We start from the raw sequence: 22,647 nt of genomic DNA on the forward strand, positions 1-22,647 counted from the left end.
TATCTATAATTCTATTTATATTGATGCTATTGATGCCTGTTTACTTGTTTTGTTATCTGTCTCCCCCTTCTATACGGTGAGGCTATTGTTGGGTAGGGATTGTCTCTATTTGTTCCTGAATTGTACTTTCCAAGTGCTTAGTACAGTGCTCTGCACAAAGTAAGTGCTCAGTAAATACGATTGAATGAATGAATCAATCAATCAATCAGAGGTATTTACTGAGGGCTTACTTTGTGCAGAGCACTGTACTAAACACTTGGGGAAGTATAATACAGCTGAGTTGGTAGACATATTCAGTGTCCACAGAGAGCTTACTGTCTAGAGGAGGAGACGGACATTAAAATAAATTCCAGATATGTATGTAATGCTGTGGGGTTGAGGGTGGGGCGAAGACCATGTGCGTAAAGCATTCGAATTCAAATGCAAGGGTGGCAAAGATTATAAGCTCTCTGTGAGCAGGGAATATGTCTGTTATATTGCTGTACTCCCCCAAGCACTCAGTATAGTGCTCTGCACCCAGTAAGCGCTCAATAAATATGATTGACCGAAGTGGAGTAGGGGAGATAAGGGCTTCATCAGGGAAGACCTTTTAGAAGAGATGTGAATTTAATAAGGCCTAGAAGGTGGGGAGAGTGATGGTCTGCCAGATAAGAGAGGGAGTTCCAGGCCAGAAGAAGGACACAGGCCCCGGTCGGCAGCAAGATAGACGAGTTTGATGTCCAGTGAGTAGGTTGGTGTTGAGAGGTCCTAAAATGCTGGGTTGTGGTAGTAAATCAGTGATGTAAGAGAGGAGGGGACGAGATGATGGAGTGCTTTAAAGTTGATGGTAGAGAGTTTCTCTTAGATATGGAGGTGGATGGGTGACCTCTGGAGGATCTTGAGGAGTGGGGAAATATGGTGTAAACTTTTTTTAGAGAAATGATGTAGGCAACAGAATGAAGTATTGACTGGAGTGAGGGAGAGATAGGAGGTAAATTAGGTCAGCTCTTAAGCAGGTGCTGTAGTCAAGGTGGGAGAGGATGAGTGCTTGGATCAATATTGTAGCAGTGTGGATGGAGAGGAAAGGTTGGATTTTTAGGAAAGTTGTGAAAGTTGTGACAGATTAAATATGTGGGTTGAATCAGAGAAGTGAGTCGTCAAGGTTTTGGGCTTTTTGAGACAGGGAGGATGGTGGTGTTGTCTACAGTGATGCAAAAGTCATAGGACAGGGTTTGTTCTATACTTTGCAAGTGCAGCACACTGTGCCGTGGGCACTCAGTAGGTACTATTACATCTGTCCCGGTTGTTGAGAGTGAATCAGGGGTAGAAATCAAAGTGGAGATTTTTCAGGACCTAAGAAAGAATAAAGAGGACAACTAAGCCTCTTCTTGCCTTGCTTTCTCATTTAAGCAGCTACTCTCTGCTGTCTAGGTTTTTTCATTAGTTTATATTTTTCCATTTATTATTTGGGCTAGTCAAAGCCACTTTCCTGAATTATTCCTTTTTCCCTGTGATACCAATGTGGAATTGGTTTTCCTGGAAAGTTTTCTGTATTCTTTCAGGTTTTAGGTGAATGCTATCCAAAATTCACCAAACCATGAAATGTCAGGTTGAAAGAGCCAGTTATCACATCAGTTATGTACTTTCTTTTTCAGTTTAACCTTAATTTTTGAGATTATTTTGTCTTGTAACTTAATTCTTTCCTTTGGTTTTGGAAGAACTACAGTATTTAGTTTAGCTACTATTAAATTGGAATGGAATTTTATTGCTCAGGCAAAAGCTTTATACATGCTTATACAATCCGAGTTAGAACACACTGTTGGTTCTTTGAAAATAGTATTAAGTGAAAGAATGCTAAACACAAAATAGTATTCCCTAGGAAATAATGTATTAAGGTGAAGTGCATATGATAATATATTTGATCCTTGATCCTCTCTCTCCCAGGAATGGGGGAAAATCAACTTTTTTTTTTTGAAAATTTGAGCCAAGCCTTTAGATATGTTTAGAATTTTTAAAAATATATTTGCTATGTCTTAGCATGTCTAAGGGATGTAAGTAGGATCGTCAAGTCTCAGACAAGGTTTATGAGAAGAACAGCAATTTCTTAGTTAGTTTGTGAGAAGATCCTTTCTCATGACACCCCCATTTGATATATTTGTATTTGTGTTTTTTGGCAGGACCTGATACTCACAATGGCCATATCACAGTTCCGGCTATTTAAAATTTGCACTTGCCTTGCAGCTGTGCTCTCGTTCTTTAAGAGGTTAATATGCAGGTAAATTGAAAAAAAACCCAGTGTATTTTGTTTCTAGTCTTCTAACTCCTTTTCCTTACTTGAATTCCACTTTTTATTTTTAATTGCAAGGAAAGGTCCAGACAAGTTGTGGTAAAATAATCTCACTATCTGAGATCCAAAATTTTGCAATATTGTAACTTAATTGATCTAACCATTCAGAATAGTTTATGTGCAGCATAACTGCCATTATCCATTTTCTGTGGCTTATTTCTTGTTTATGAAGAACCTGTAATGAGAAGTAAAGCATTTCCTAAACTGGGGCTCAGCAACCTTGTGGCTTGGGAGCCATATCTCACCCGTCTTAGAACCAAAGGTGTCTGTCTCGTTGAGCCCCAGCTCTGCTCAGAGGAGCAAGCTCTGGTGGTGCTCATCATCCCTGTTTCCGTTCCAAAAAAACCCGACTGCAGGATGGTCCCACTCATCCCAGGCTGGCCGGCTATAGCCCCCTGCCCTCGCCACACTGCTCCTCGGAAAGTGCCCGCTGTTCAGTTGCAGCGGCAGAGTGCCTCACTTCCTGCCTTGCTTCCCCCCGCCTTCTCCACCTCTCCTCCATCCCTTCCCCTCCCTGCGATTCCCACCCCATCTCTGCTAGCACTACCAGTTCTGTCAACAGCTGTTGTTAGGAATCAGCGGTAGCTTTGGCTACAGCGTGACAAAGTAATCCTGCACATCTTGCATCAGGAAGATGTCATTGCATTTGACCCTTCTAAATGGTCATAGATCCTTGACCTAAATTCTATTGCTCAGAAAAAACCCCAAAACATTCTGGTAGAGGCAAAGATGGGGGTTCAAGGAATATTGTTTTTATTCTTCTTTTCAAATGATTTCTGTTTGGTTCCATGTGATATAGTTGCACTTTACTAAGTGCTGGGATAGATACAAGCTAATCAGGCTGGACACAGTCCTTGTCCCACGTGGGACTCACAGTCTTAATCCCTGTTTTACAGATGAGATAACTGAGGCAGAAAGAAGCAAAGTGACTTGCCCAAGGTTACATAACAGACAAGTGGCAAAGCCAAATTTAGAACCCCGGGTCCTTTTGACTCCCAGGCCCATGCCATTTCCAATGGGACACACTGCTTCTCATGTTTAGTCTTGTGTTTGCTCCCCTGTTTAGATTGAGCACCCCATGTGGGACCCTGTTATCTTGTATCTAGTACAATTCAGGGCTTGGCACATAGTAAGGACTTAAATACTACAATTATTATTAGTAGTAGTACTTTGGAGTTTTTGTTTTCGTACCAATTTTTCCCCCATCATTGTTCTTAAACATCACCTTTATTAAATCAGCATAGAATTAAACAATGAAAGCATAACTCGAGAATATTTCGATCTCTGTAGAGCAAGCAGGAGTAGACCTTGGATTAATTTAGGAATCAGAAAAAGGGAATAAAAGGATTTATAGTGCGTACCCTCAACCATTTTACTCTTGTCAAGGGTAGAAGATCCCTGGAGAAAGATCTTTTCCCCATAAGTCAGTAATCAATTAACTGACTCTTTTTTTTTAACCCGGAAAAGCAGCAAAGCCACTGAAACACAAGGGGCTAAACTACAAATTCTACTACAAATCAGATTTGCCAAGTTTTTCTAATGCTGTAAAAAAACAAAACCCTCAGAATCATATTTTTTTATTTTCATTATTGACCTAGCTTATTGAGACTTCATTTAAAGGTCAAAATTTTACATTTACTTGAAAACCTTCCTATTTTGTAATCCTTATATTGCCGTCACCTGTTTTTGCTATGACCCGTGACTTTGGAGCCTTAAGAAGAATATTCTGCATTTCTCCTTCAGGTCTGGGAGAGGACGGAAGTTAAGCGGAGACCAAATCACTTTGCCCACTGCTGTAGATTATTCATCTGTTCCTAAACAGGTAAAGTCCGTCAAGAGTTAGAGTCTTGAGGAGACATCTAGTCTATCAAGTCTGGTTACGTCATAACCTTGCTGATATATGACAGGATTTTATTTCCTTTTGCGACTTACCTCACTTTATCCTATCCTCTTCAGTCAGAAGTGGAAGATTGGAGTTCCTGGGATGAAGACGCACCCACCAGTGTGAAGATTGAAGGTGGGAATGGCAATGTGGCAACACAGCAAAATCCTCTGGAACAGCTGGAGCCTGACTACTTTAAAGACATGACACCAACTATAAGGAAAACACAAAAAGTATGTTTGGTCACCATTGGGGTGACTGTAAGCTCCTCTGTATACTGTAAGATTCTTGTAGGCAGGGATAGTGTCTACTGTCTCTATTCCATTGTACTTTCCCCAGAGCTTAGAGTGCTCTACACTTTATAAACTGCCAAATACATACCACTGATTGATTGATTCGTCATAGTAATCTTCTCATTCAAAGAGCTAGAATTTGTGATGAAATTTTGAATTCCATTACTTATTTGTAAATCCGCAAGGACAAGGAGTTTATTTTGTGATTGAATCATGCTCCCAAGTATGGGGCTTTTTTAATCATAGGTGCTCAATAAAAACTACATTGGTCAATGTAGTTACGTTAATTATTCTATAGAGTTTTGAATTTGTTCCATACTTTGCCCTGTTCTCGATCTCTATCTAGAAAGGTGGTCAATCATGGTGTGGGGAAAGACTGATTCCGACAAGTTTGTTGGGTGGTTATTTTCCACTGCCCCAACCTTCTCAGGATAATAAATTTCTCCCTAGCCATTTACTGAATTATTAGCCCTGTACAATAAGTGGTGTTTTACCTGTCTGAAATACTTTCAAAACTGCCGTGTTGTTTCCAGGAAAATATTGTTCATTGTGATGCCCGGTTCCTCTGGCCCCCGCACGTAGGAAAGGGAGGAAAAGCCACTAGAATCAATCCATAGTGTCTCTCCCTGAAGGAAGAATGGGAACTTGACCAAATCAGTTAGAGAGAGGGACTCGGGAGGGATTGGGGAGGAGACCCTTGGCCATCATGAGAACTGTGTGCCTGGGAGAACTTGTGCTGTGGACCCTGGATGGACCCAGGGCACAGAAAGGATCCTTGCCCGTTTGGAATCCTGAAGTAGGAGGAGGAACAAACTCTTACCCCTGAAGGAGAGAAGAACATGAGTCCAGGGTTGCCTACAAGGAAATACAGAGAGTTCTGGAGAGGGAAGTAATAGATCCAGGGAAAGCCAGTTTAACTTGAATTTGTTTTCGTTTGTTACCTTCTTAGGAACTTCTCAAATATTGTAGTGACTTCAGATCTTGGTGTCTGTCTGTGGTAGGGGCGGGGAGAGAGAAGCTCGAAGAGCCATGGTGTGGAAAGGAACGCTCTGTCCATGAGCTGCAGCCAGCCCCGGGAAGGGGGTGTTAGGCTAGGCCCCGACGACATCTGCAGTATCGGGGAGATGCCTGGGCTTCACCTGCAGAGCGATGGCAGCTATAGAAGTACAGGAACTTGGGAAACAGGGAGTAGGATGCCCCCCCGCAAAAAAAAACCTGACTAAGAGCAGGAATACGGGAGGGCTTTTGAATCAGCTGAGTCTAATGGGGTCTGGGTGCTCCTTTGAGTGACTCTGGTGTATCTTTGGTCGGTGGATTTAGAACTGAAAACCTCTGCTAATGTCACATTTGTAAGGCAGGATCGAGCCCAGCTTTTTTCAGTATAAAGCAAAGAGAAAAAAGTCTTTTAGTATACTATATAGGAAAGAAACCAAATAATTGGGAAGAAGAAACAACATATGCTGTTTAATGGAAGATTTGCTAGTGAATTGTGATTCCTCTAAATGAAAAACTTGCTTCAGTCAGTCATTTACTGGGTGCTTACTGTGTGCACTGTACTAAGCACTTGGGAGAGTACAGTAGAACAAATTGGTAGACTTGTTCCCTATTCACAAGGACCTTATAGTCTAGGGGGGATACAGGCATTAAATTATGGGTATGTACTTAAGTGCTGTGGGGCTGAGGATAGTGTGGATAAAGGGTACAAATCCAAGCACAAGGGTGACACAGAAGGGAGAGGGAGTAGGGGAAATGAGTGTTTAGTCAGAGAAGGCCTCCTTGAAGGAGGTGTGATTTTAGTAAGAATTTGTAGTGATCATTTGTCAGCTTTGAAGGGGGAGAAATTTCCAGGCCAGAGGCCAGACATAGGGTGAAGAGTCAATGGTTAGATAGACGAGATAGAGATGGTGAGTAGGTTGGGGTTAGAGAAGTGAAATGAGTGTTCTGGGGTGTAGTAAGAAATCACTGAGGTAAGAGAAGGGGGCAAGTTGAGTGTTTTAAAGCCAACGGTAAGGAATTTCTGTTTGATATGGAGGCGGATGGGCAACCGCTGGAAGGTCTTGATGAGTGGGGAAATGTTTTCTTATCATTAAGAAAAATGATCTGGGCAGTACACTGAAGTATGGACTGGAGTGGGGACAGGAATCAGGAAGGTCAGCAAGTAGACTGATGCAGCAATCAAGGTGGGATAGGATTAAGCACTTGGATTGACCTGCTAGCAATTTGGGAGGAGACGAATGGGTGAATTCTTTCCTCCTACAAAGAGCAGTGTTGGTTTAGTGAAATGAGCACAGGCCTGGGAATCAGAGACCTTGGATTCTAATCCTGACTCCACCACTTGTCTGCTGAGTGTCTTTGAGCAAGTCACCTGACTTCCGCTTAAGTTTCTTCATCTGTAAAATGGGGATTCAGTCCCTGTTCTTCTCACACTTGGTCTGTGAGCCCCATGTGGGACAGGAACTGTGTCCGACGTGATTACCTTATATCTATGCCTACACTCAGAACAGCGCTTGCCACATATTCAATGCTTAACAACTTATTATCATCAACATCGATGTTGTTTCTGTAGAATTTGGTGACATGTTGAATATGGTTGACTAAGAGAAACGAGTTGAGGATGATGCCAAAATTATGGGCTTGTGAGACGGAGGTTGGTGGTGCTGTCTACAGTAATGGGAAAGTCAGGGGAGAGCAGGGTTTGAGAAGGTAAAGAGTTATGTTTCTGTCATGTTAAGTTTGAGGTGACTGAGAGACATCCAAGAAGAAATGTCCCAAAGGCAGGAGGAAGTCTGAGACTCAGAGAAGGAGAAAGAACAACGTTGGAGTTGTAGATTTGGGAATTATCTGCATATATTGAGTTTTGGATCTTTTAATGAGCATTTTTTGCCAACCACCAAATATAAAAGCTTCTTGCTGATTTTCTTCAATGTCTTTCAGATTATCATTAAAAAGAGGGAGCCGTTAAACTTTGGAATCCCAGATGGCAATGTGGGCTTTTCAAGTAGACTAGCAGCTACACAAGATATTCCTTTTATTCACCAATCTGTAAGTATGTCAAGTGGTCCTTTTAAAATGGATGAAAATAATGTTCAGTGAAACAATTTTAATTCCTGTGCCCTACTCAGGTACTTCAACAGAAAATGCTACACTTGGGAAGGAGGGAAGAAGGGAGGAAAAGGAAGATAGATTGTGCTTGAGAATAAGCAGAGCTGAGCCAGAAGTAGGAAGTCGTGGGGAAAAAGGGAGGGAAATAGTAGTAGAATTAGAATCACCCTTTAGGCAGAAGCTGAAGTCCCAGTTTTAGGAAGGAAAGGACAAGAGACCCATTGCCAACAGGCAGCTCACTAATCAAAACAAAGAGAGCTGGGCCCTGGTTCAGAGCACCCAGCGAGGACACTGACTAGGCAGTGGGAGGAATGCTAACTAAATCTGTGTGCCCCAAAATTCCTCACCCAAGGTGCTCTAAAAAACTTGGGAAAGGCTACCCTTGGGAACTTGCGATATAAAATGGTTGCAGCTAATCAAAGGGGTCAGAAGACCCAAGAATAGATATCTTGGTCTTTTCTCCCTCACGTTTTGTCCCAGCAGTCCCTTTCCCAATGATGATGCAGTGAACGAAAACTTCTTCTCTGCTCTACCTGCCTTGGTCTCCTTTTCCTGGCTCAGGTGCCTTTGTCCACAAGTACGAGCAGATTAACCATCCCACTCAACCACAAAACCACTGCAGGAGGAGTTAGTCCTGTTGGCTGGAATCCAGACATGGTGGAAATCTTCCATCAGTGGTACACTTGGTTCTTGGGACCTGGCTCACTCCCACAGGCTCTCTCTATTGCAGGCTCTGGGAATGGCAGTAAGGACAGTTTGCGGCAAGGGTGCGTTACAACATCAGCAGCAGTGATATTTGTTGAGTGCTTACTCTCTGCAGACTACTAAATACTAGGCAGAATACACCAGAAGCAAGATTCCAAGCACTTAGTACAGTGCTCTGCACATAGTAAGTGCTCAGTAAATACTATTGAATGAATGAATGAAAGAATGGAGCTGAGCCATGCTGAGCTATCCGGTCTACAGGTCTGCTCTCAAATCTCACGATCCTCAAAGCAGCCTACAGCCGGATGCTAATGGTTGGAGACTCTGTAAGAAGGGCAGTCTCTTCATTTCTATGAAGTGAGACGAGTTAAGACTCTTTCATGGTTTAGTGAAGGTCTCCATCATGTCCAAAGCCTTCTATCCCTTCACCAAGTGTCTGTCACATGATTTTTCACTTAACGTCCATTAAAGGTATAGGGAAATGCCCAGATAATGGGGAGGATTTATAGGAAATACGGAGCAAGTGAACCGGATGGAAGGACAGAAACCTTTCTGTCCCAAAGCTGAGTTACAGTAACGTATTCGGGTCCGTTTAGTCATCATCAGTGCTCTCAGTTGACTTCAGATAAACACTGTTTCTGCCTATGAGTTCGCAGTTTAAATAAGCCATGTTGCTGTTGTTTGTTTGCGTGAGCCACTATATCCATGAAAGCCACGAGGGTTTTTAGTTATTCTGTTTTGTTGTCGATTCTAGCCTGAACTAGGAGACTTGGATACCTGGCAGGAAAATACAAATGCCTGGGAGGAAGAAGAGGATGCTGCCTGGCAGGCGGAGGAAGTTCTGAGGTAAGTTTATAATGTTCAAAATAATTGCAAGCTCTGCCCTTGATCTTCAGTATCGAAAAGGAAAGGGAAATAGTGTTTGTCATTGGGTTGCTGCTAGCCCTGTGATTGGCTAGGTGATGAAGGTGGCCCACCAGGCAGCGATTGGTAGGATTCTGAATCGGAGGCTGTTTGCGCTGAAAGGATGTGCAACTCTGTAACCACCTGCCTTGATGCAGGGGCATAGGCCTTGGAAGCAGCTGGAATCCTAAATGCTAGATAGTGATGGCAGGGAGTCGCAAGGCTCATTCATTCATTCATTTGTATTTATTAAGCACTTACTGTGTACTAAGCACTTGCGAATGAACAAGACAACAATAAGCAGTGACAACCCCTGCCCACAACGAGCTCACAGTCTAGAGGGTGGGGAGACAGGCATCTGTGCGGCTCATTGCAGCCACACCTGTTTTCACACCTATTGCTTTAGACGGCTGAGCCAACGTGAGACCAAACCCGTTATGAGGATGACAGAATCACTATGAGGGGGCCGGGATCACCTACAGAACAATACTTCTTCACGACACTTTGCGTCGGAACAAACTCTGGGCATCGTATTTCTTCCACTGTTTCGTAGTTTCCTGCTCATTACTATTAGACCACCTTGCTGGTATTTTCATTATAACTTGTTTCCTAAAAGACTACTGATTTTGAGCACTAGAAACTGCTTATTTCCTTTCCTTCCCACCTTTCCCTAATGATTTCTACCTATAGCTGTGGCTAGTGCACCTTTCCTTTTTTCTTTTGAGTAGACTTTAGTCAAATTGTCTCTACTGCTCCTTTGGTTTACTTCACCTACTTACTTCATGTTGCTATGTTTTCCTATTTATTCTTAGGAACAAACATGTTTAGCACTTTTTAACAACTACAAGGTGGCAAGGCATCTTAACTTCTAGTCATCATGTGCCTTTTCAGTTTCACTTTTTTTGACATTTAATTTCAGCCTTTTTATTAAGAATCTGCAGATTCCATTCAACTTATCAGTATATCATCTTCCTTTGTACTTTACCTGGCTTTGATTAATCCTTCTGCTTCAGTTAAAGACACTAAGCAGTATTTTCCTGGATGTTAATGATCTTGTTATCTTTTTGAATATAAGAACCATCTGTTTTAAGTAATAAGTACTTTTCAAAACGACTAGCTGCAATGGAAGAAATATGATGCCCAGAGTTTGTTCTGATGCAAGATGTCATATTCCCCTCTATAAAATCAGTTCCATCACACATTTTAATCATTGAAAGTTGGGCTGCTGCTGTTTCCTGTAATTTATCTCCTATTAAGAAGAATGATACCACGTTGTTGCCTATTTTCCCTTCTTCATTCCTCTTGACTACATTACTAAAGAAAATCTGACTTGATGGATTTCCTTGACTGTATGATTTGACTTCTTAGGAAGCATTTTGCCTTTGTGCTTGTGTACATTATCTCTACAAGTAAATACTTTAAAAACATTTATAACTTTTCACTATTTTCTACTTTCCTATTTACTTCTCAAGTCCTCCCCTCACTTAGATTTCTATCTGCCGCCTGCAGTGTGCTCTTTACATTTTCTTTCACAGTGTGTAAAGTATAAACATTAAATAATTAGTATTTAACTAATAGTCAGCAGACTGTCCAGTGGTGGCCGGCTTGGGCCAGATCCTGTACTCTGCTTGTTCTCAGGAGCCAGCATTTTAAAGTGTTAGAGAGAATATGACTTTTTTCCATTGACAGTAATTCTTGTAGCTTTATATCTGACTTTGAGAATGAGATTCTAGAGCATTGTGTAGAAAATGAAATAACTGCTGCATGGTACAGCACTACATACATTAGATTTAGAAGCATGTTTCATAATTGTCAGGCAGATCGTTCCCAGGGTGACTTACTCCATTAAGTTGGGTAATTAACCCATTGAGCTTGGGTGGACCTTTAGTACATGGACCTTCCAAAGCACCAAATTCCCTTCCTGGAAGTTTCTGGAAGTGTTTCTGGATTAAGACCAGTGTGTGTGGGAGAGATCAAATTACATGTAATTCCAGAAATTGGCGTTGTTCTCGATTCTAATAATAATAATGGTATTTAAATTAAATTAAAATTTAAATAATTATGGTATTTAAATGCTTACTACGTGCCATATACTGTTGTAAACACTGGGATACATTCAAAGTAATCAGGTTGTCCCATATGGGGCTCACAGTCTTAATCCCCATTTTCCAGATGAGATAACTGAGGCACAGAGAAGTTAAATGGCCTGTCCAAGGTCACACAGCAGACAAGTGACAGAGCCAGGATTAGAACCCACATCCTCTGACTCCCAAGCCCGTGCTCTTTCCACTAAGCCACGCTGCTTCAAAAGGGAGAAAGAGACATTACTATCAATAAGTAATTTATAGGGTATAATTTAAAGATGCATACATATGTGCTGTGGGGTTGGGAATGGAGCAAATATCAAATGTCCAACGATCACAGATCTTAGTGCATAGATGATGCAGAAGGAAGAGTGAGCCAGGGGATAAGAGGGATTAACCGGGGAAGGCCGTTTGGAGACGATGTGACCTTAATCATGCTCTGATGGTGGAACGAATGGTGGAGTGGCGTATATGGAAAAGGATGTTGAAAAGGAGTTGGTGGTTAGATAGACGAGATCGGGGCAAAATAAGTAAGCTGGCATTGGAGGGATGAAGTATGCGGCGTGGGCTGCAGTAAGAGATCCATGAGGTGAGGTAATAATAATAATAATGTTGGTATTTGTTAAGCGCTTACTATGTGCAGAGCACTGTTCTAAGCGCTGGGAGAGATACAGGGTAATCAGGTTGTCCCCCTTGAGGCTCACAGTTAATCTCCATTTTACAGATGAGGTAACTGAGGCACAGAGAACTTAAGTGACTGATGGGGGTGAGCTGATTGAGTGTTTTAAAGCCAGTGGTAAGGAATTTCTGTTTAATGCCAAGGTAGATGTGCAGCAATTGGAGGTTTTTGAGGATGGGGACATGAACTGAACGTATTTGTTGATAAATGAGCCATTCAACACAGTGAAGTTTGGATTGAAGTGGGGTGAGACAGGAGGCCGGGAGGTCAGAGAGGAGGCAGATACAGTAGTCAAGGTAAGATAGGATAAATACTTGGATCAGCATGGTAACAGTTTGGATGGAGAGGAGAGGGCGGAATTTAGCAGTTTTATGAAGGTAGAAGTGACGGGATTTAGTGACAGATTGAATATGTGGGTGGAATGAGAGATATGAATAGAGAACAACGCCAAGGCTTATGGGCTTGTGAGGAAGGGAGGATAGTGACGTTGACTACAGTGAGGAGAAAAGGGGAAGGACAAGCCTTGGGTGGAAAGGTAGGGAATTAAGTTTTTGGACATGTTTAATTTGAGGAGTCGGCGGGGCAGCCAAAAACATATATCTTGAAGGCAGAAGGAAAAGCGAGATTGCAGGGAATGCGAGAGGTCAGGGTTGGAGATGTAGATTTGGAAATCATCTGCAGAGATGGCAACTCGTATTCCAAGCATTTATCCTATCCTGTCTTGATTATTGCAACAGCCTCCTTGCTGACCTCCTGCTTCCTCTCTCTCCCCACTTCAGTCCCCACTTCAGTTCACTTCACTCTTCTGCCCAGATCATTTCTCTAAAAAACAAACAAACCCTTGAACTCCATGTTTCCCCACACCTCCCTTTGGTTGCTCACCTACATCCTCATCAAAGAGAAATTCATTACCTTTGGCTTTAAGGCACTCAATCATCTTACCCCTATTACCTTGCCTCTCTGATGTCCTACTATACCCCAGTCTGCATAGTTTGCTCCTCAAATGGCAGTACTCACTGTACCTCAACGTTTTCGATCTCACCGTCAACCCCTTGCCCATGTCCCCATGTCTTCCTTCTGGCCTGGAACCTCCTCCTTCATATCCAACAGCCTCTCCCCAACTCAAAACCTTGTTAAAATTTCATCTCCTCCAGGAGGCCTTCCTCGACTAAGCCCTCATTTACTTTCTCCCATGCCTTTCTGCGTCACTCTTGAACTTGGATCAGCACCCTTTATTCACCCCACCCTCAGCACTTATGTACATATTTCCTGGAAACGTTATCCCACCTTGGCTTCACTGACTCTGTCCTCTCCTGCTTCTCCTCTCATCTCTCTGGCCGTTCATTCTCAGTCTCCTTCGCGGGCTCCTCCTCAGTCTCCCACTCCCTAACTGTGGGGGTCCTTCAAGGTTCAGTTAGGGTCCGCTTCTTTTCTCCATCTACACCCCCTCCCTTGGAAAACTCATTCACTTCCACGGCTTCATCTACCAGCTCTATGCGGTTGATGCCCGAATTTACATCCCCAGCCCTGATCTCGCTCCCTTTCTCCATTCTCACATCTCCTCCTGCCTTCAAGATACCTCTACTTGGGTGTCCTCCCATCACCTCAAACTTAACCTGTTCAAAACAGAGCTCCTTGTCTTCCCATCCAAACCCTGACTTTTCCCCTGACTTTCTCGTCACTGTAGAAGGTACCACAGTCCTTCGTGTCTCACAAGTCCATCACCTGGGCCGTTATCCTTAACTCTCCTCTGTCATTCAACCCACATATTCAATCCGTCACCAAATCCTGTTGGTCCCACCTTCACAGCATCGCTAAAGTCTGCCCTTTTCTGTCCATCCAAACTACTACCACGTTAATACAGTCATTCATCCCATCCCGTCTGCATTACTGCTTTAGCCTCCTTGCTGACCTCCCAGCCTCCTATCTCTTCCCCAGTCTAGGCCATACTTCACTCTGCTGCCCGGATCATTTTTCTACAGAAACATTCAGGACATGTCACTCCCCCAACCCCCCCATCCTCAAAAAACTTCAGTGGTTGCCCACCTACCTCTTTACCAAGCAACAACTCCTCACCATTTGCTTTATAGCACTCCATCTCCTTGCCCCTTCCTTCCTTCCTCACTTCACTTCTCTACTTCTATTACCCAGCCCGCACACTTCATTCCGCTAGTGCTAACCATCTCACTGTGCCTTGATCTCCCATGTCTCACTGCCGACCCCTAGCCCATGCTGCCTCTGGCCTGGAATGCCCTGCCTCCTTTAATCCAACAGACAGTTACTCTCCCCCACTTCAAAGCCTTATTGAAGGCACAGCTCCTAAAGAGGCCTTCCCGGACTAATCCTCACTTTCTCCTCATCTTCCACTACCTTTTGTGTTGTCCTGATTTTCTCCCTTTGCTCTCTCCCCACCCCTCCACCCCCGCCCCCAGCCCCACAGCACTTATGTACATATCTTTAATTTTATTTTTTTGTGTTGATGTCTGTCTCCCTCTCCACACTCCTCCTTAGACTGTAAGCTCGTTGTGGGCATTGAATGTCACTGTTTATTGTTGAATTGTACTTTGTACAGTGCTTTGCACACAGTTAGCACTCAATAAATACAATTGAATGGATGAATGAATATCCATAATTTATATTAATGCCTGTCTCCCCCTCCAGACTGTTAGCTCTCTGTGGGCAGGGAACGTGTCTGTCAACTCTTTTTTATATTATACTCTCCCACATGCGTAGTACAGGCTCTCTTCTCAGTGAATCCTCGGTAAATGTGATTGTTATATTCGATTAAAGCATCATAAATTCCCCCAATTTCCAAACTAATAAGAATATTAGCTGTAGCATTAGGCACTTAGTCTGTGCTATGCACTGGTTTAGGTATAATAATTGTGGTATTTGTAAGTGCTTACTATGTACCAGGCACTGTACTAAGCACTGGGGTGGATACAGGCAAATTGGGTTGTATACGTTCTGGTCCTGGGGCTCACAGTCTTAATCATCATTTTACAGATGAGGGAGTTGAGGCCCAGAGAAGTAAAGTGACTTGCCCAAGATCACACTACAGACAAGTAGTGGAGCCGGCACTAGAACCCAGGACCTTCTGACTCCCAGGTTCATGCTGTATCCACTACACCATGCTGCTTCTCTGATAACTAGGTCTGACACAGTCCCTGTCCCTCATGTCTCGAAAAAGTCAAATATTGGACCACAGGCCCAGGCTACATTTTCCCAAGGGGTGAGGGCTGAGGGGCAGCATTCAAATCTCAGTGTGGTCCCTGTCCCTCATGGAGCTCACAATCTAAGTAGGAGGGAAAATGGGTATTTGACCCCTATTTCATAAAGGAGCAAAATCATCAATCATATTTATTGAGCACTTACAGTGTGTAGAGCACTGTACTAAGCACGTGGGAGAGTACAATATTACAGAGTTAGTAGACACTTTCCTTGCCACAAGGAACTTCCAGTCTAGAGGAAGCTTCTTAAGATTTTTTTTTAAAGCACAGTTGAGACCATTTGATTTGGTAAATCATGGGGAAAGTCAGTGTTGAAATAAGAGCTTGTACTGTTTGTCAAAGAGAACCTTTTCATATATGTTTGCCTTTTCTAAAATGTTCCTCTTTGGAACAAAACAATCATTGTGTGAGTGCTAAAAGTAGAGTTTTCCTGGAGTTACCTCAGCTGACTAGTGAGCCTCTGAATTTGTTAGATGAGATATGCAATATTCTATGTGGTTAAAATAGTCTATTTTAAAATGGATGAGAGAGAGAGAGAGAAAAGTCATTTTAACTAAAATTTCAAAGTTTACTTTAAGCCTTCTATTCATATATCAAGTTGGAAGATTTGCTTTTAACTGCCCAACCAAGATTCTTTTTTAAATAATGGAACTATTTTTAATGGAGTGAATTGCTGGGTTCCTCGAAGCTTTAATTAAATGCTTGATTGGGAAGGAAGGCAGGAGGTAATCATTCAAGATGCAAAAAAGACATTTTTATTTGTGCAATTAATAAAATAGCCTTGTAAAGAAATATTGCTTAGTGTTATCTACGGGGTAGTTTATATTGCTGGTAACACTAAAGGAAATGAGAAATATGAAAAGAGCAGATAATTTTTGAATTGACTATTAATGTTCCATTTTCACTTCCATGGGGGAAATAAAAAAAAATTTGAAAATTTGAGTCAATATTATTTTGAAGGAACTATCGGTATTTTTCGTTCTCAAAAATGTCCATAAGGCTTAAGAAAATAAAGTCTGGGATTGGGTCCCACATTGACTTTTTCAGGGCCTCCAGGTCCCTTTTTTTTTTAAACTATGATATTTGTTAAGCGCTTACTAGGTGCCAAGCACTATTCTAAGCAGTGGGGTACATACACACCCTCTTTTTCCCCCTTTCCCTCTGCTCCTCCACCTCTCCCTTCCCATCCCCACAGCACTGTACTCGTCTGCTCAACTGTATATATTTCCATTACCCTATTTATTTTATTAATGAATTGTACATCGCCTCGATTCTATTTAGTTGCCATCGGTTTTTACGAGATGTTCTTCCCCTTGACTCTATTTATTGCCATTGTTCTCGTCTGTCCATCTCCCCCGATTAGACTGTAAGCCCGTCAAATGGCAGGGACTGTCTCTATCTGTTGCCGACTTGTTCATCCCAAGCGCTTAGTACAGTGCTCTGCACATAGTAAGTGCTCAATAAATACTGTTGAATGAATGAATACAAGGTAATTCATTCAATAGTATTTATTGAGCGCTTACTATGTACAGAGCACTGTACTAAGCACTTGGAATGTACAGTGTGTCAACAGAGACAATCCCTGCCCAATGACGGGCTCACGATCTAATGAAGTTGTCCCACGTCGGGCTCACAGTCTTAATCCCCATTTTACAGATGAGGTAGCTGAGACCCAGAGAAGTTAAACGGTTTGCCCAGGGTCACACAGCGACAAATGGCAGAGCCGGGATCAGAACCCACATCCTCTGATTCCCAAGCCTGGGCTCTTTCCACTAAGCCACACTACTTCTTCCCCCGCACCTTCCCAGGAGGTTAATCATACCACCAATGGCACCTTATGTTGTGGCCGAGGTGGGACGAGAGGGACTTGGAGGCCCCCAAAAAGTCAAATGCTGGACCACAGGCCCAGGCTATGTTTTCTTAAACTGGGGGGACGCAGGCCAAGGGACGGCTTAGAATGGTGACAGGCTTTCCCTGATTCAAATCTCAGTGTGGTTTAAAGTCATATCTATTTCGAATGTTGTACTTGCTCTATTTTAAGGATTTCAAAATAAAATTAGTTTTATTTTGAACAGCAGAGGGTGCAGTTAGGCAGTTGAGAAAACTGGGCTGCAGCCTGAGAATTTTTCTTTTTTCTTTCCTGCATTGGTAGGCCTTACAGTTTCTGGCTCTGTTTATCCCTTCCTGTTTATCCTATATTCATCTGAAGTATGTGGATTTTGCAGCGCTTTTTGGGAGGGGAGGATTTCATCATTCAGGTGGTAAAAAAGCAGGGGGGCCAGTGGAAAGAGCATGGGCTTGGGAATCAGAGCACCTGAGTTCTATCCTTGCTCTTCCACTTGTCTGCTCCACTGTGACGTTGGACAAGTCACTTAACTTCTTTGTGCCTCATTTACCTTGTCTTTAAAATGGGCATTAAAGCTGTGAGTCCCATGTAAACATGGACTGGAGCCAACCTGATCAACTTGTTTCTACTCCATGTATAGTATGGTCTCTGGACCATAGTAAGGACTTAGAGAATGCCATAAACAAAGCATAAAAGAAAACATTTTTTTGAGACAGGGATAGTGATAGAATTTTAAAGTTTAGTTTAAGGGAAATATTTGGCAAATACAAGTGATATAAACCTATATAAACCATATATTATGGGAAGCATCGTGGTTCAGTGGAAAGAGCCCAAGCTTGGGAGCCAGAGGTCATGGGTTTGAATCCCGGCCCTGCCACTTTTCAGCTGTGTGACTATGGGCAAGTCACTTAACTTCTCTGTGCCTCAGTTACCTCATCTGTAAAATGGGGATTAAGACTGTGAGCCTCATGTGGGACAATCTGATTACCCTGTATCTACCCCAGAGCTTAGAACAGCGCTCTGCACATAGTAAGTGCTTTACAAATACCAACATTATTATTATTATTATAAACATTTCGTATTGCTCAGAACTTTCACTTCAAAGGACAAGCAGTTAACCTTTGCCTCAGTTTCTCTATCTGCAAAAAAAGTAATAATATACTCTTTTCAGAAAGGTGCATTTGAAGATACTTAGAAGGCACCAATAATTATTATTATTATTAGATTCACCAGTCATGAATAATAAGCAGAGCATTGCACCTAGTTACTTGTTACCTAAAGTGATGTTTTGGAATTATGAACTGTATCTGCCACATAAATGGCATGACTTAGCTGCATTTAGACTTGTGATTAGATCCATAGACTCTGTCAACTACAGTACTTATTTTATAACTTTCATAACCCTTAATACAGGGTCGTGTGAATAGTGAGAATACAAATGTTAAATGATTAACTGATTGTAAGACAAAAAGCTTATTTATTCTTAGACACAAACCAGTGTTAAATGGTATCTACCCAAATGTAGGGAAGCAACGTGACTTAGTGGAAAGAGCACAGGCTTGGGAGTCAGAGGTCGTGGGTTCTAATCCCGGACCCGCCGCTTGTCAGCTGGGTGACTTTGGGCAAGTCACTTAACTTCTCTGTGTCTCAGTTCCCTCATCTATCAAATGGGGATTAAGACTGTGAGCCCCACATGGGACAACCTGATTACCTTGGATCTACCCCAGCACTTAGAACAGTGTTTGGAAAATAGTAAGTGCTTAACAAATACCATTATTATTATTAATATCATTATTATTATTAGTGAAGGTGTTGGGAGGATGCCTTGTAAAAGATGTTTATGCCTATGGGGCAGTCTGTGGTATGTGCCATTTTCCAAAGATGGAAATAGATTATTTTCCTCTTTCAATTTCAGACAGCAGAAAATGGCTGACCGAGAAAAAAGAGCAGCAGAACAACAAAGGAAGAAAATGGAAAAAGAAGCACAGAGGTTAATGAAGAAAGAACAGAACAAAATTGGTGTGAAACTCTCATAACATTTGCTCTTCAAATTTGACAGTGCCAGTCGGAGAGAAATTTTGAGCTACGCAATACAAACATCATTTGTATTGATTTGGATATTTTAAGATCACAGACATGCTGCTTGATTTGAATGCATTTTTCAGACGATCCAGGACACCAGAATTCTCCCACAAAATATCTTGAACTGCTAATATTTGGATTTAAAAATAGCTGATCCTTATGAGACAATATTTTGTTCAGTTGCCCTGTTCCAACATCCTTCAAATATCAGAAAATGGATTGCTGCAGAGAAATTATTACAAGACATTCCGGTGTGTCATCAAGTTTAAGGAAAAACAGTGTAAAAAAATGTCTTAGTGGGAAGCAGACTCTGCTGTCTATTATGCTTACCTTAAGTGTGTGTAAAAATAAAATAAATCCATTTTAAATAATTCTTTGTTTATATGGTTAACTCTCCTAACCTAGTCCTGAATCATTGGACTTTTAACCTCTTTGTTACCTTTTTTCTTGAAAACCTGATGAAGTGAACATTTCTTCTTATTTCAAGTGTAATAGCTTTGTCTTTACATTTAATTTGTTACAGCATTAAGAAACCTGAGGCTTTCATTTTTATTCAAGAAGGTGCCATTGAATGCATAAGTTTTCTTGGTAGAATAGCCAAAGGCTCTTTTACATCAAAAAGAATTATCTTCATTAGGACGGTGTTTTCAGCAATACTACTTTAAGTGGAAATTGATGTTGCATTTGTAGAGATTATTATAAAGCAGATGGAATTGCAATTGGAAAGATTATTGTAAAGCAGATGCAATTGTGGTATTGGGATTTTTATATCACTGTGACTTGTAGCTTTCATTGATTTTCAAAAGCTTATCTTTTCACCCTTTTTAAAGGAGTATATTTGGTTACTTTAGCCAAAAAAGCCATCTAATTAACCTTAACAGATGCAGAGAGCCTTAGATTCTTAGAATCAACTGTTTCTGTCACAATGCAAGTGCTATTGAAGCATGACATTTTATTGATTAATTGAGATATAAAATAAGCCAAGATTGGGATAATTTATCTTTAGTTTCCTTAGAATATAAATATTTTTTGGTATGATTTCATTGTTGCTAAAAGATGGTAATCCCTGACTTAACTCAGTTAATTTCTTCATGACTATATCATATCCATTGATGATCCCAAATTTGGCAAAGAGATTTGAGGGTACCCTCCATCAAACCTGACTTCATTCAGGAATTTACATCCATGTAACCCAAGACTTAAACTTGAAATTTTGAATTTTTTTATTTTCTCTTTTTCTATTAAGGACTGTTGCATGCTGTAAACTATATTTAGTTGGTCTGGTTGCCAGCAACTTATTTTCACCAGTTCTTTCACCTGTCTCTATCCCTGGATTTTCCTGAATTTAGTAAGGCATTATGAAGCAGGTGCCACAAAAGAAAGCTTTATTTAATTAGCTGTAGCACCTGAAACTTCAAAATGGTTGTATCTGACCCCTTTCTCTTAGCTAATGGTTATTAGTAGGGGTGGGAATAAAGTATTGCGGGAAATGTGCAAACATTTTTTAATAAGTCTTCTATTCAGTTTTTTAAATTAATTTCAAAGCATGATTTTTCTGGATGACACTGTTCCAATTCATGCTATTTTGCAAGCTGTAGCTGATAATCGGCTTATTCTTATTTCCTTCAAATCAAATAGTCATTACAAAACTCAACTGTTTATATCAATTGATTGGGAGACGTTACACCCTGTCAGATGGCCTAGAAATCCACACCTGGTTTCTTTGTTTGGAAAGATATGTTAATGTGCTGATCCGAGTTATTTCAGTTTGTGTAGCAATCCTAACCAGTTGGGGAGCACCCTCTATCCATTCCTTCACCTGCCCTCTCCAGCCACTGATTTGGCAGTTCTCCACTGCTGCCTTCTGCATGAGAGAGGGCCGTACACTAGGTATGTGTGTATGTGTACATATATTTATATTTATAAATACATATTACATATACAATAAAATTTGGTAGTGAAACTCATATTTGCCCCAAAGAGTTTGATGGCTATGGATTTTCTGTTCTAATAATAATAATACTAGCAATGATAATAATAATTGTGGTATTTATTAAGTGTTTACTATGTGCCAGGCACTGTACTAAGCTCTGAGGGGTGGTGGGGAATACAAGCGAATCAGGTTGGACACAGTCCCTGTCCCACATGAGGCTCACAGTCTTCATCCCCAATTTACAGATAACTGAGGCACAGAGAAGTGAAGTGACTTTTCCAAAGTCACACAGCATACTGGGTTTGGAAATCTATGACCTTCTGACTCCCAGTCCTATGTTCTATCCATTAGGCCATGCTGCTTCTATGCTTTTAAGCTTATCCCCGGATATTTGTGCTCATGGACTTTGTAACCTATATATAATAAATTTAGAGTATTTTTTGACCCCTTTTTGGGTGCTGAGCACTCTACTAAATGCTTGAGATAGGACATTTGAATATAAGCCAAGGGCCATGCCCTCAAGAGTTTATAGTCAAATTGTGGAGGGCGAATGGCAGACCCAAGCTATTCACAAACTCGGTGGCTGTCTAGAGCAAGAGTGGAGAAGTGCAATTGTAAGTGCAAATCATTTTAAACGAAAACTGTGCTAATTGTAAAATGTATAAACAGGTGTTAGGAGTGACCAAATCCTGTTGATTCCATCCACTGGTCCAGACTTCTTTGTCACTCTGTGGCCTGGACCATTTTTCTAAAACAGTTCTGCACGCATCTCCCTCCACTCACAAAACCTCCTATGGTTGTCCATTCCTCTCAAATATCACTCGGAAACTTCCGATAATTTAAGGCATTCTATCAGCTTTCTCACCCCTATTTATCCTCTCCCACTAAACCCCAGTTTGCCCACTTCACTCCTCTCAAATGAACTTCCTCACTATGCTTTGTTCTCATCTCTGCCCCTGCCAACCCTTTTTGTGGAACTCCCCCATCACATCCAGGAGACTGGTGCTCTCCCCATCTTCCAAGCTCTTCTGAAGTCATATCTCCTCCAGGAGGCCTTCCCTGATTAATATCGCCCCACCCCTCTGCATCAACTTCTCCAGTGCTTCCACATCACGTAAGCACACGGACCCTTAGCACTCGAGTACATATATTTATATTCTGTTGTCTTCTCCTCCCTGTGATTCATTTTGTCAGCTCTCATGCAACATTGGAGAGTTCAGAGAACTAATGCACGTAATCTCTGCCCTCAAGGAGATTAAAAAATGCTTAGTACAGTTCTCTGTAAACAAGAAGCTCTCAGTGAACACTATTGGCTGAAGTGGATTTTATTTTGTGTTTGCTTTATTTTCTCTATATGCTGAAGAAATGACCGAAACCACATCTATGGGAGCCCAGGAGCCCAGCCAATCAACGGTGAGTGTCCCAGCTGCCCTTTCCTTGTCCTAACGCAAGTCCTCCATACCTGGCTGGGAGAGACTATATTGGCCCAATAAGAACAGCCTAAATTTTTGCTTTAGAAACAGGGAAAAACCTATAATTCTCTCTGAGACATGGCCATAGGAGAGACCATGTGTAGTGAAGT

The 22,647-nt window shown here is 41.6% G+C and overlaps 1 protein-coding gene across 1 annotated transcript in view; it reads left to right on the plus strand.

The window, feature by feature from the left end:
• Nucleotides 1-21,099, plus strand: part of EBAG9 (estrogen receptor binding site associated antigen 9) — a 34,703-nt gene extending 13,604 nt beyond the window's left edge. The window contains exons 2-7 of the mRNA XM_029063283.2: nucleotides 2,157-2,254; nucleotides 4,070-4,148; nucleotides 4,283-4,441; nucleotides 7,436-7,543; nucleotides 9,063-9,154; nucleotides 18,966-21,099. Coding sequence (XP_028919116.1) covers nucleotides 2,172-2,254; nucleotides 4,070-4,148; nucleotides 4,283-4,441; nucleotides 7,436-7,543; nucleotides 9,063-9,154; nucleotides 18,966-19,086 — 642 coding nt within the window. The 5' untranslated portion in view covers nucleotides 2,157-2,171 and the 3' untranslated portion in view covers nucleotides 19,087-21,099. The remainder of the gene's footprint in view (nucleotides 1-2,156; nucleotides 2,255-4,069; nucleotides 4,149-4,282; nucleotides 4,442-7,435; nucleotides 7,544-9,062; nucleotides 9,155-18,965) is intronic.
• The last annotated feature ends 1,548 nt before the right edge of the window (nucleotides 21,100-22,647 follow it).

The sequence above is a fragment of the Ornithorhynchus anatinus genome, chromosome 4 (assembly GCF_004115215.2).
Source record: "Ornithorhynchus anatinus isolate Pmale09 chromosome 4, mOrnAna1.pri.v4, whole genome shotgun sequence".
In the NCBI taxonomy this organism is placed as follows: Eukaryota; Metazoa; Chordata; class Mammalia; order Monotremata; family Ornithorhynchidae; genus Ornithorhynchus; species Ornithorhynchus anatinus.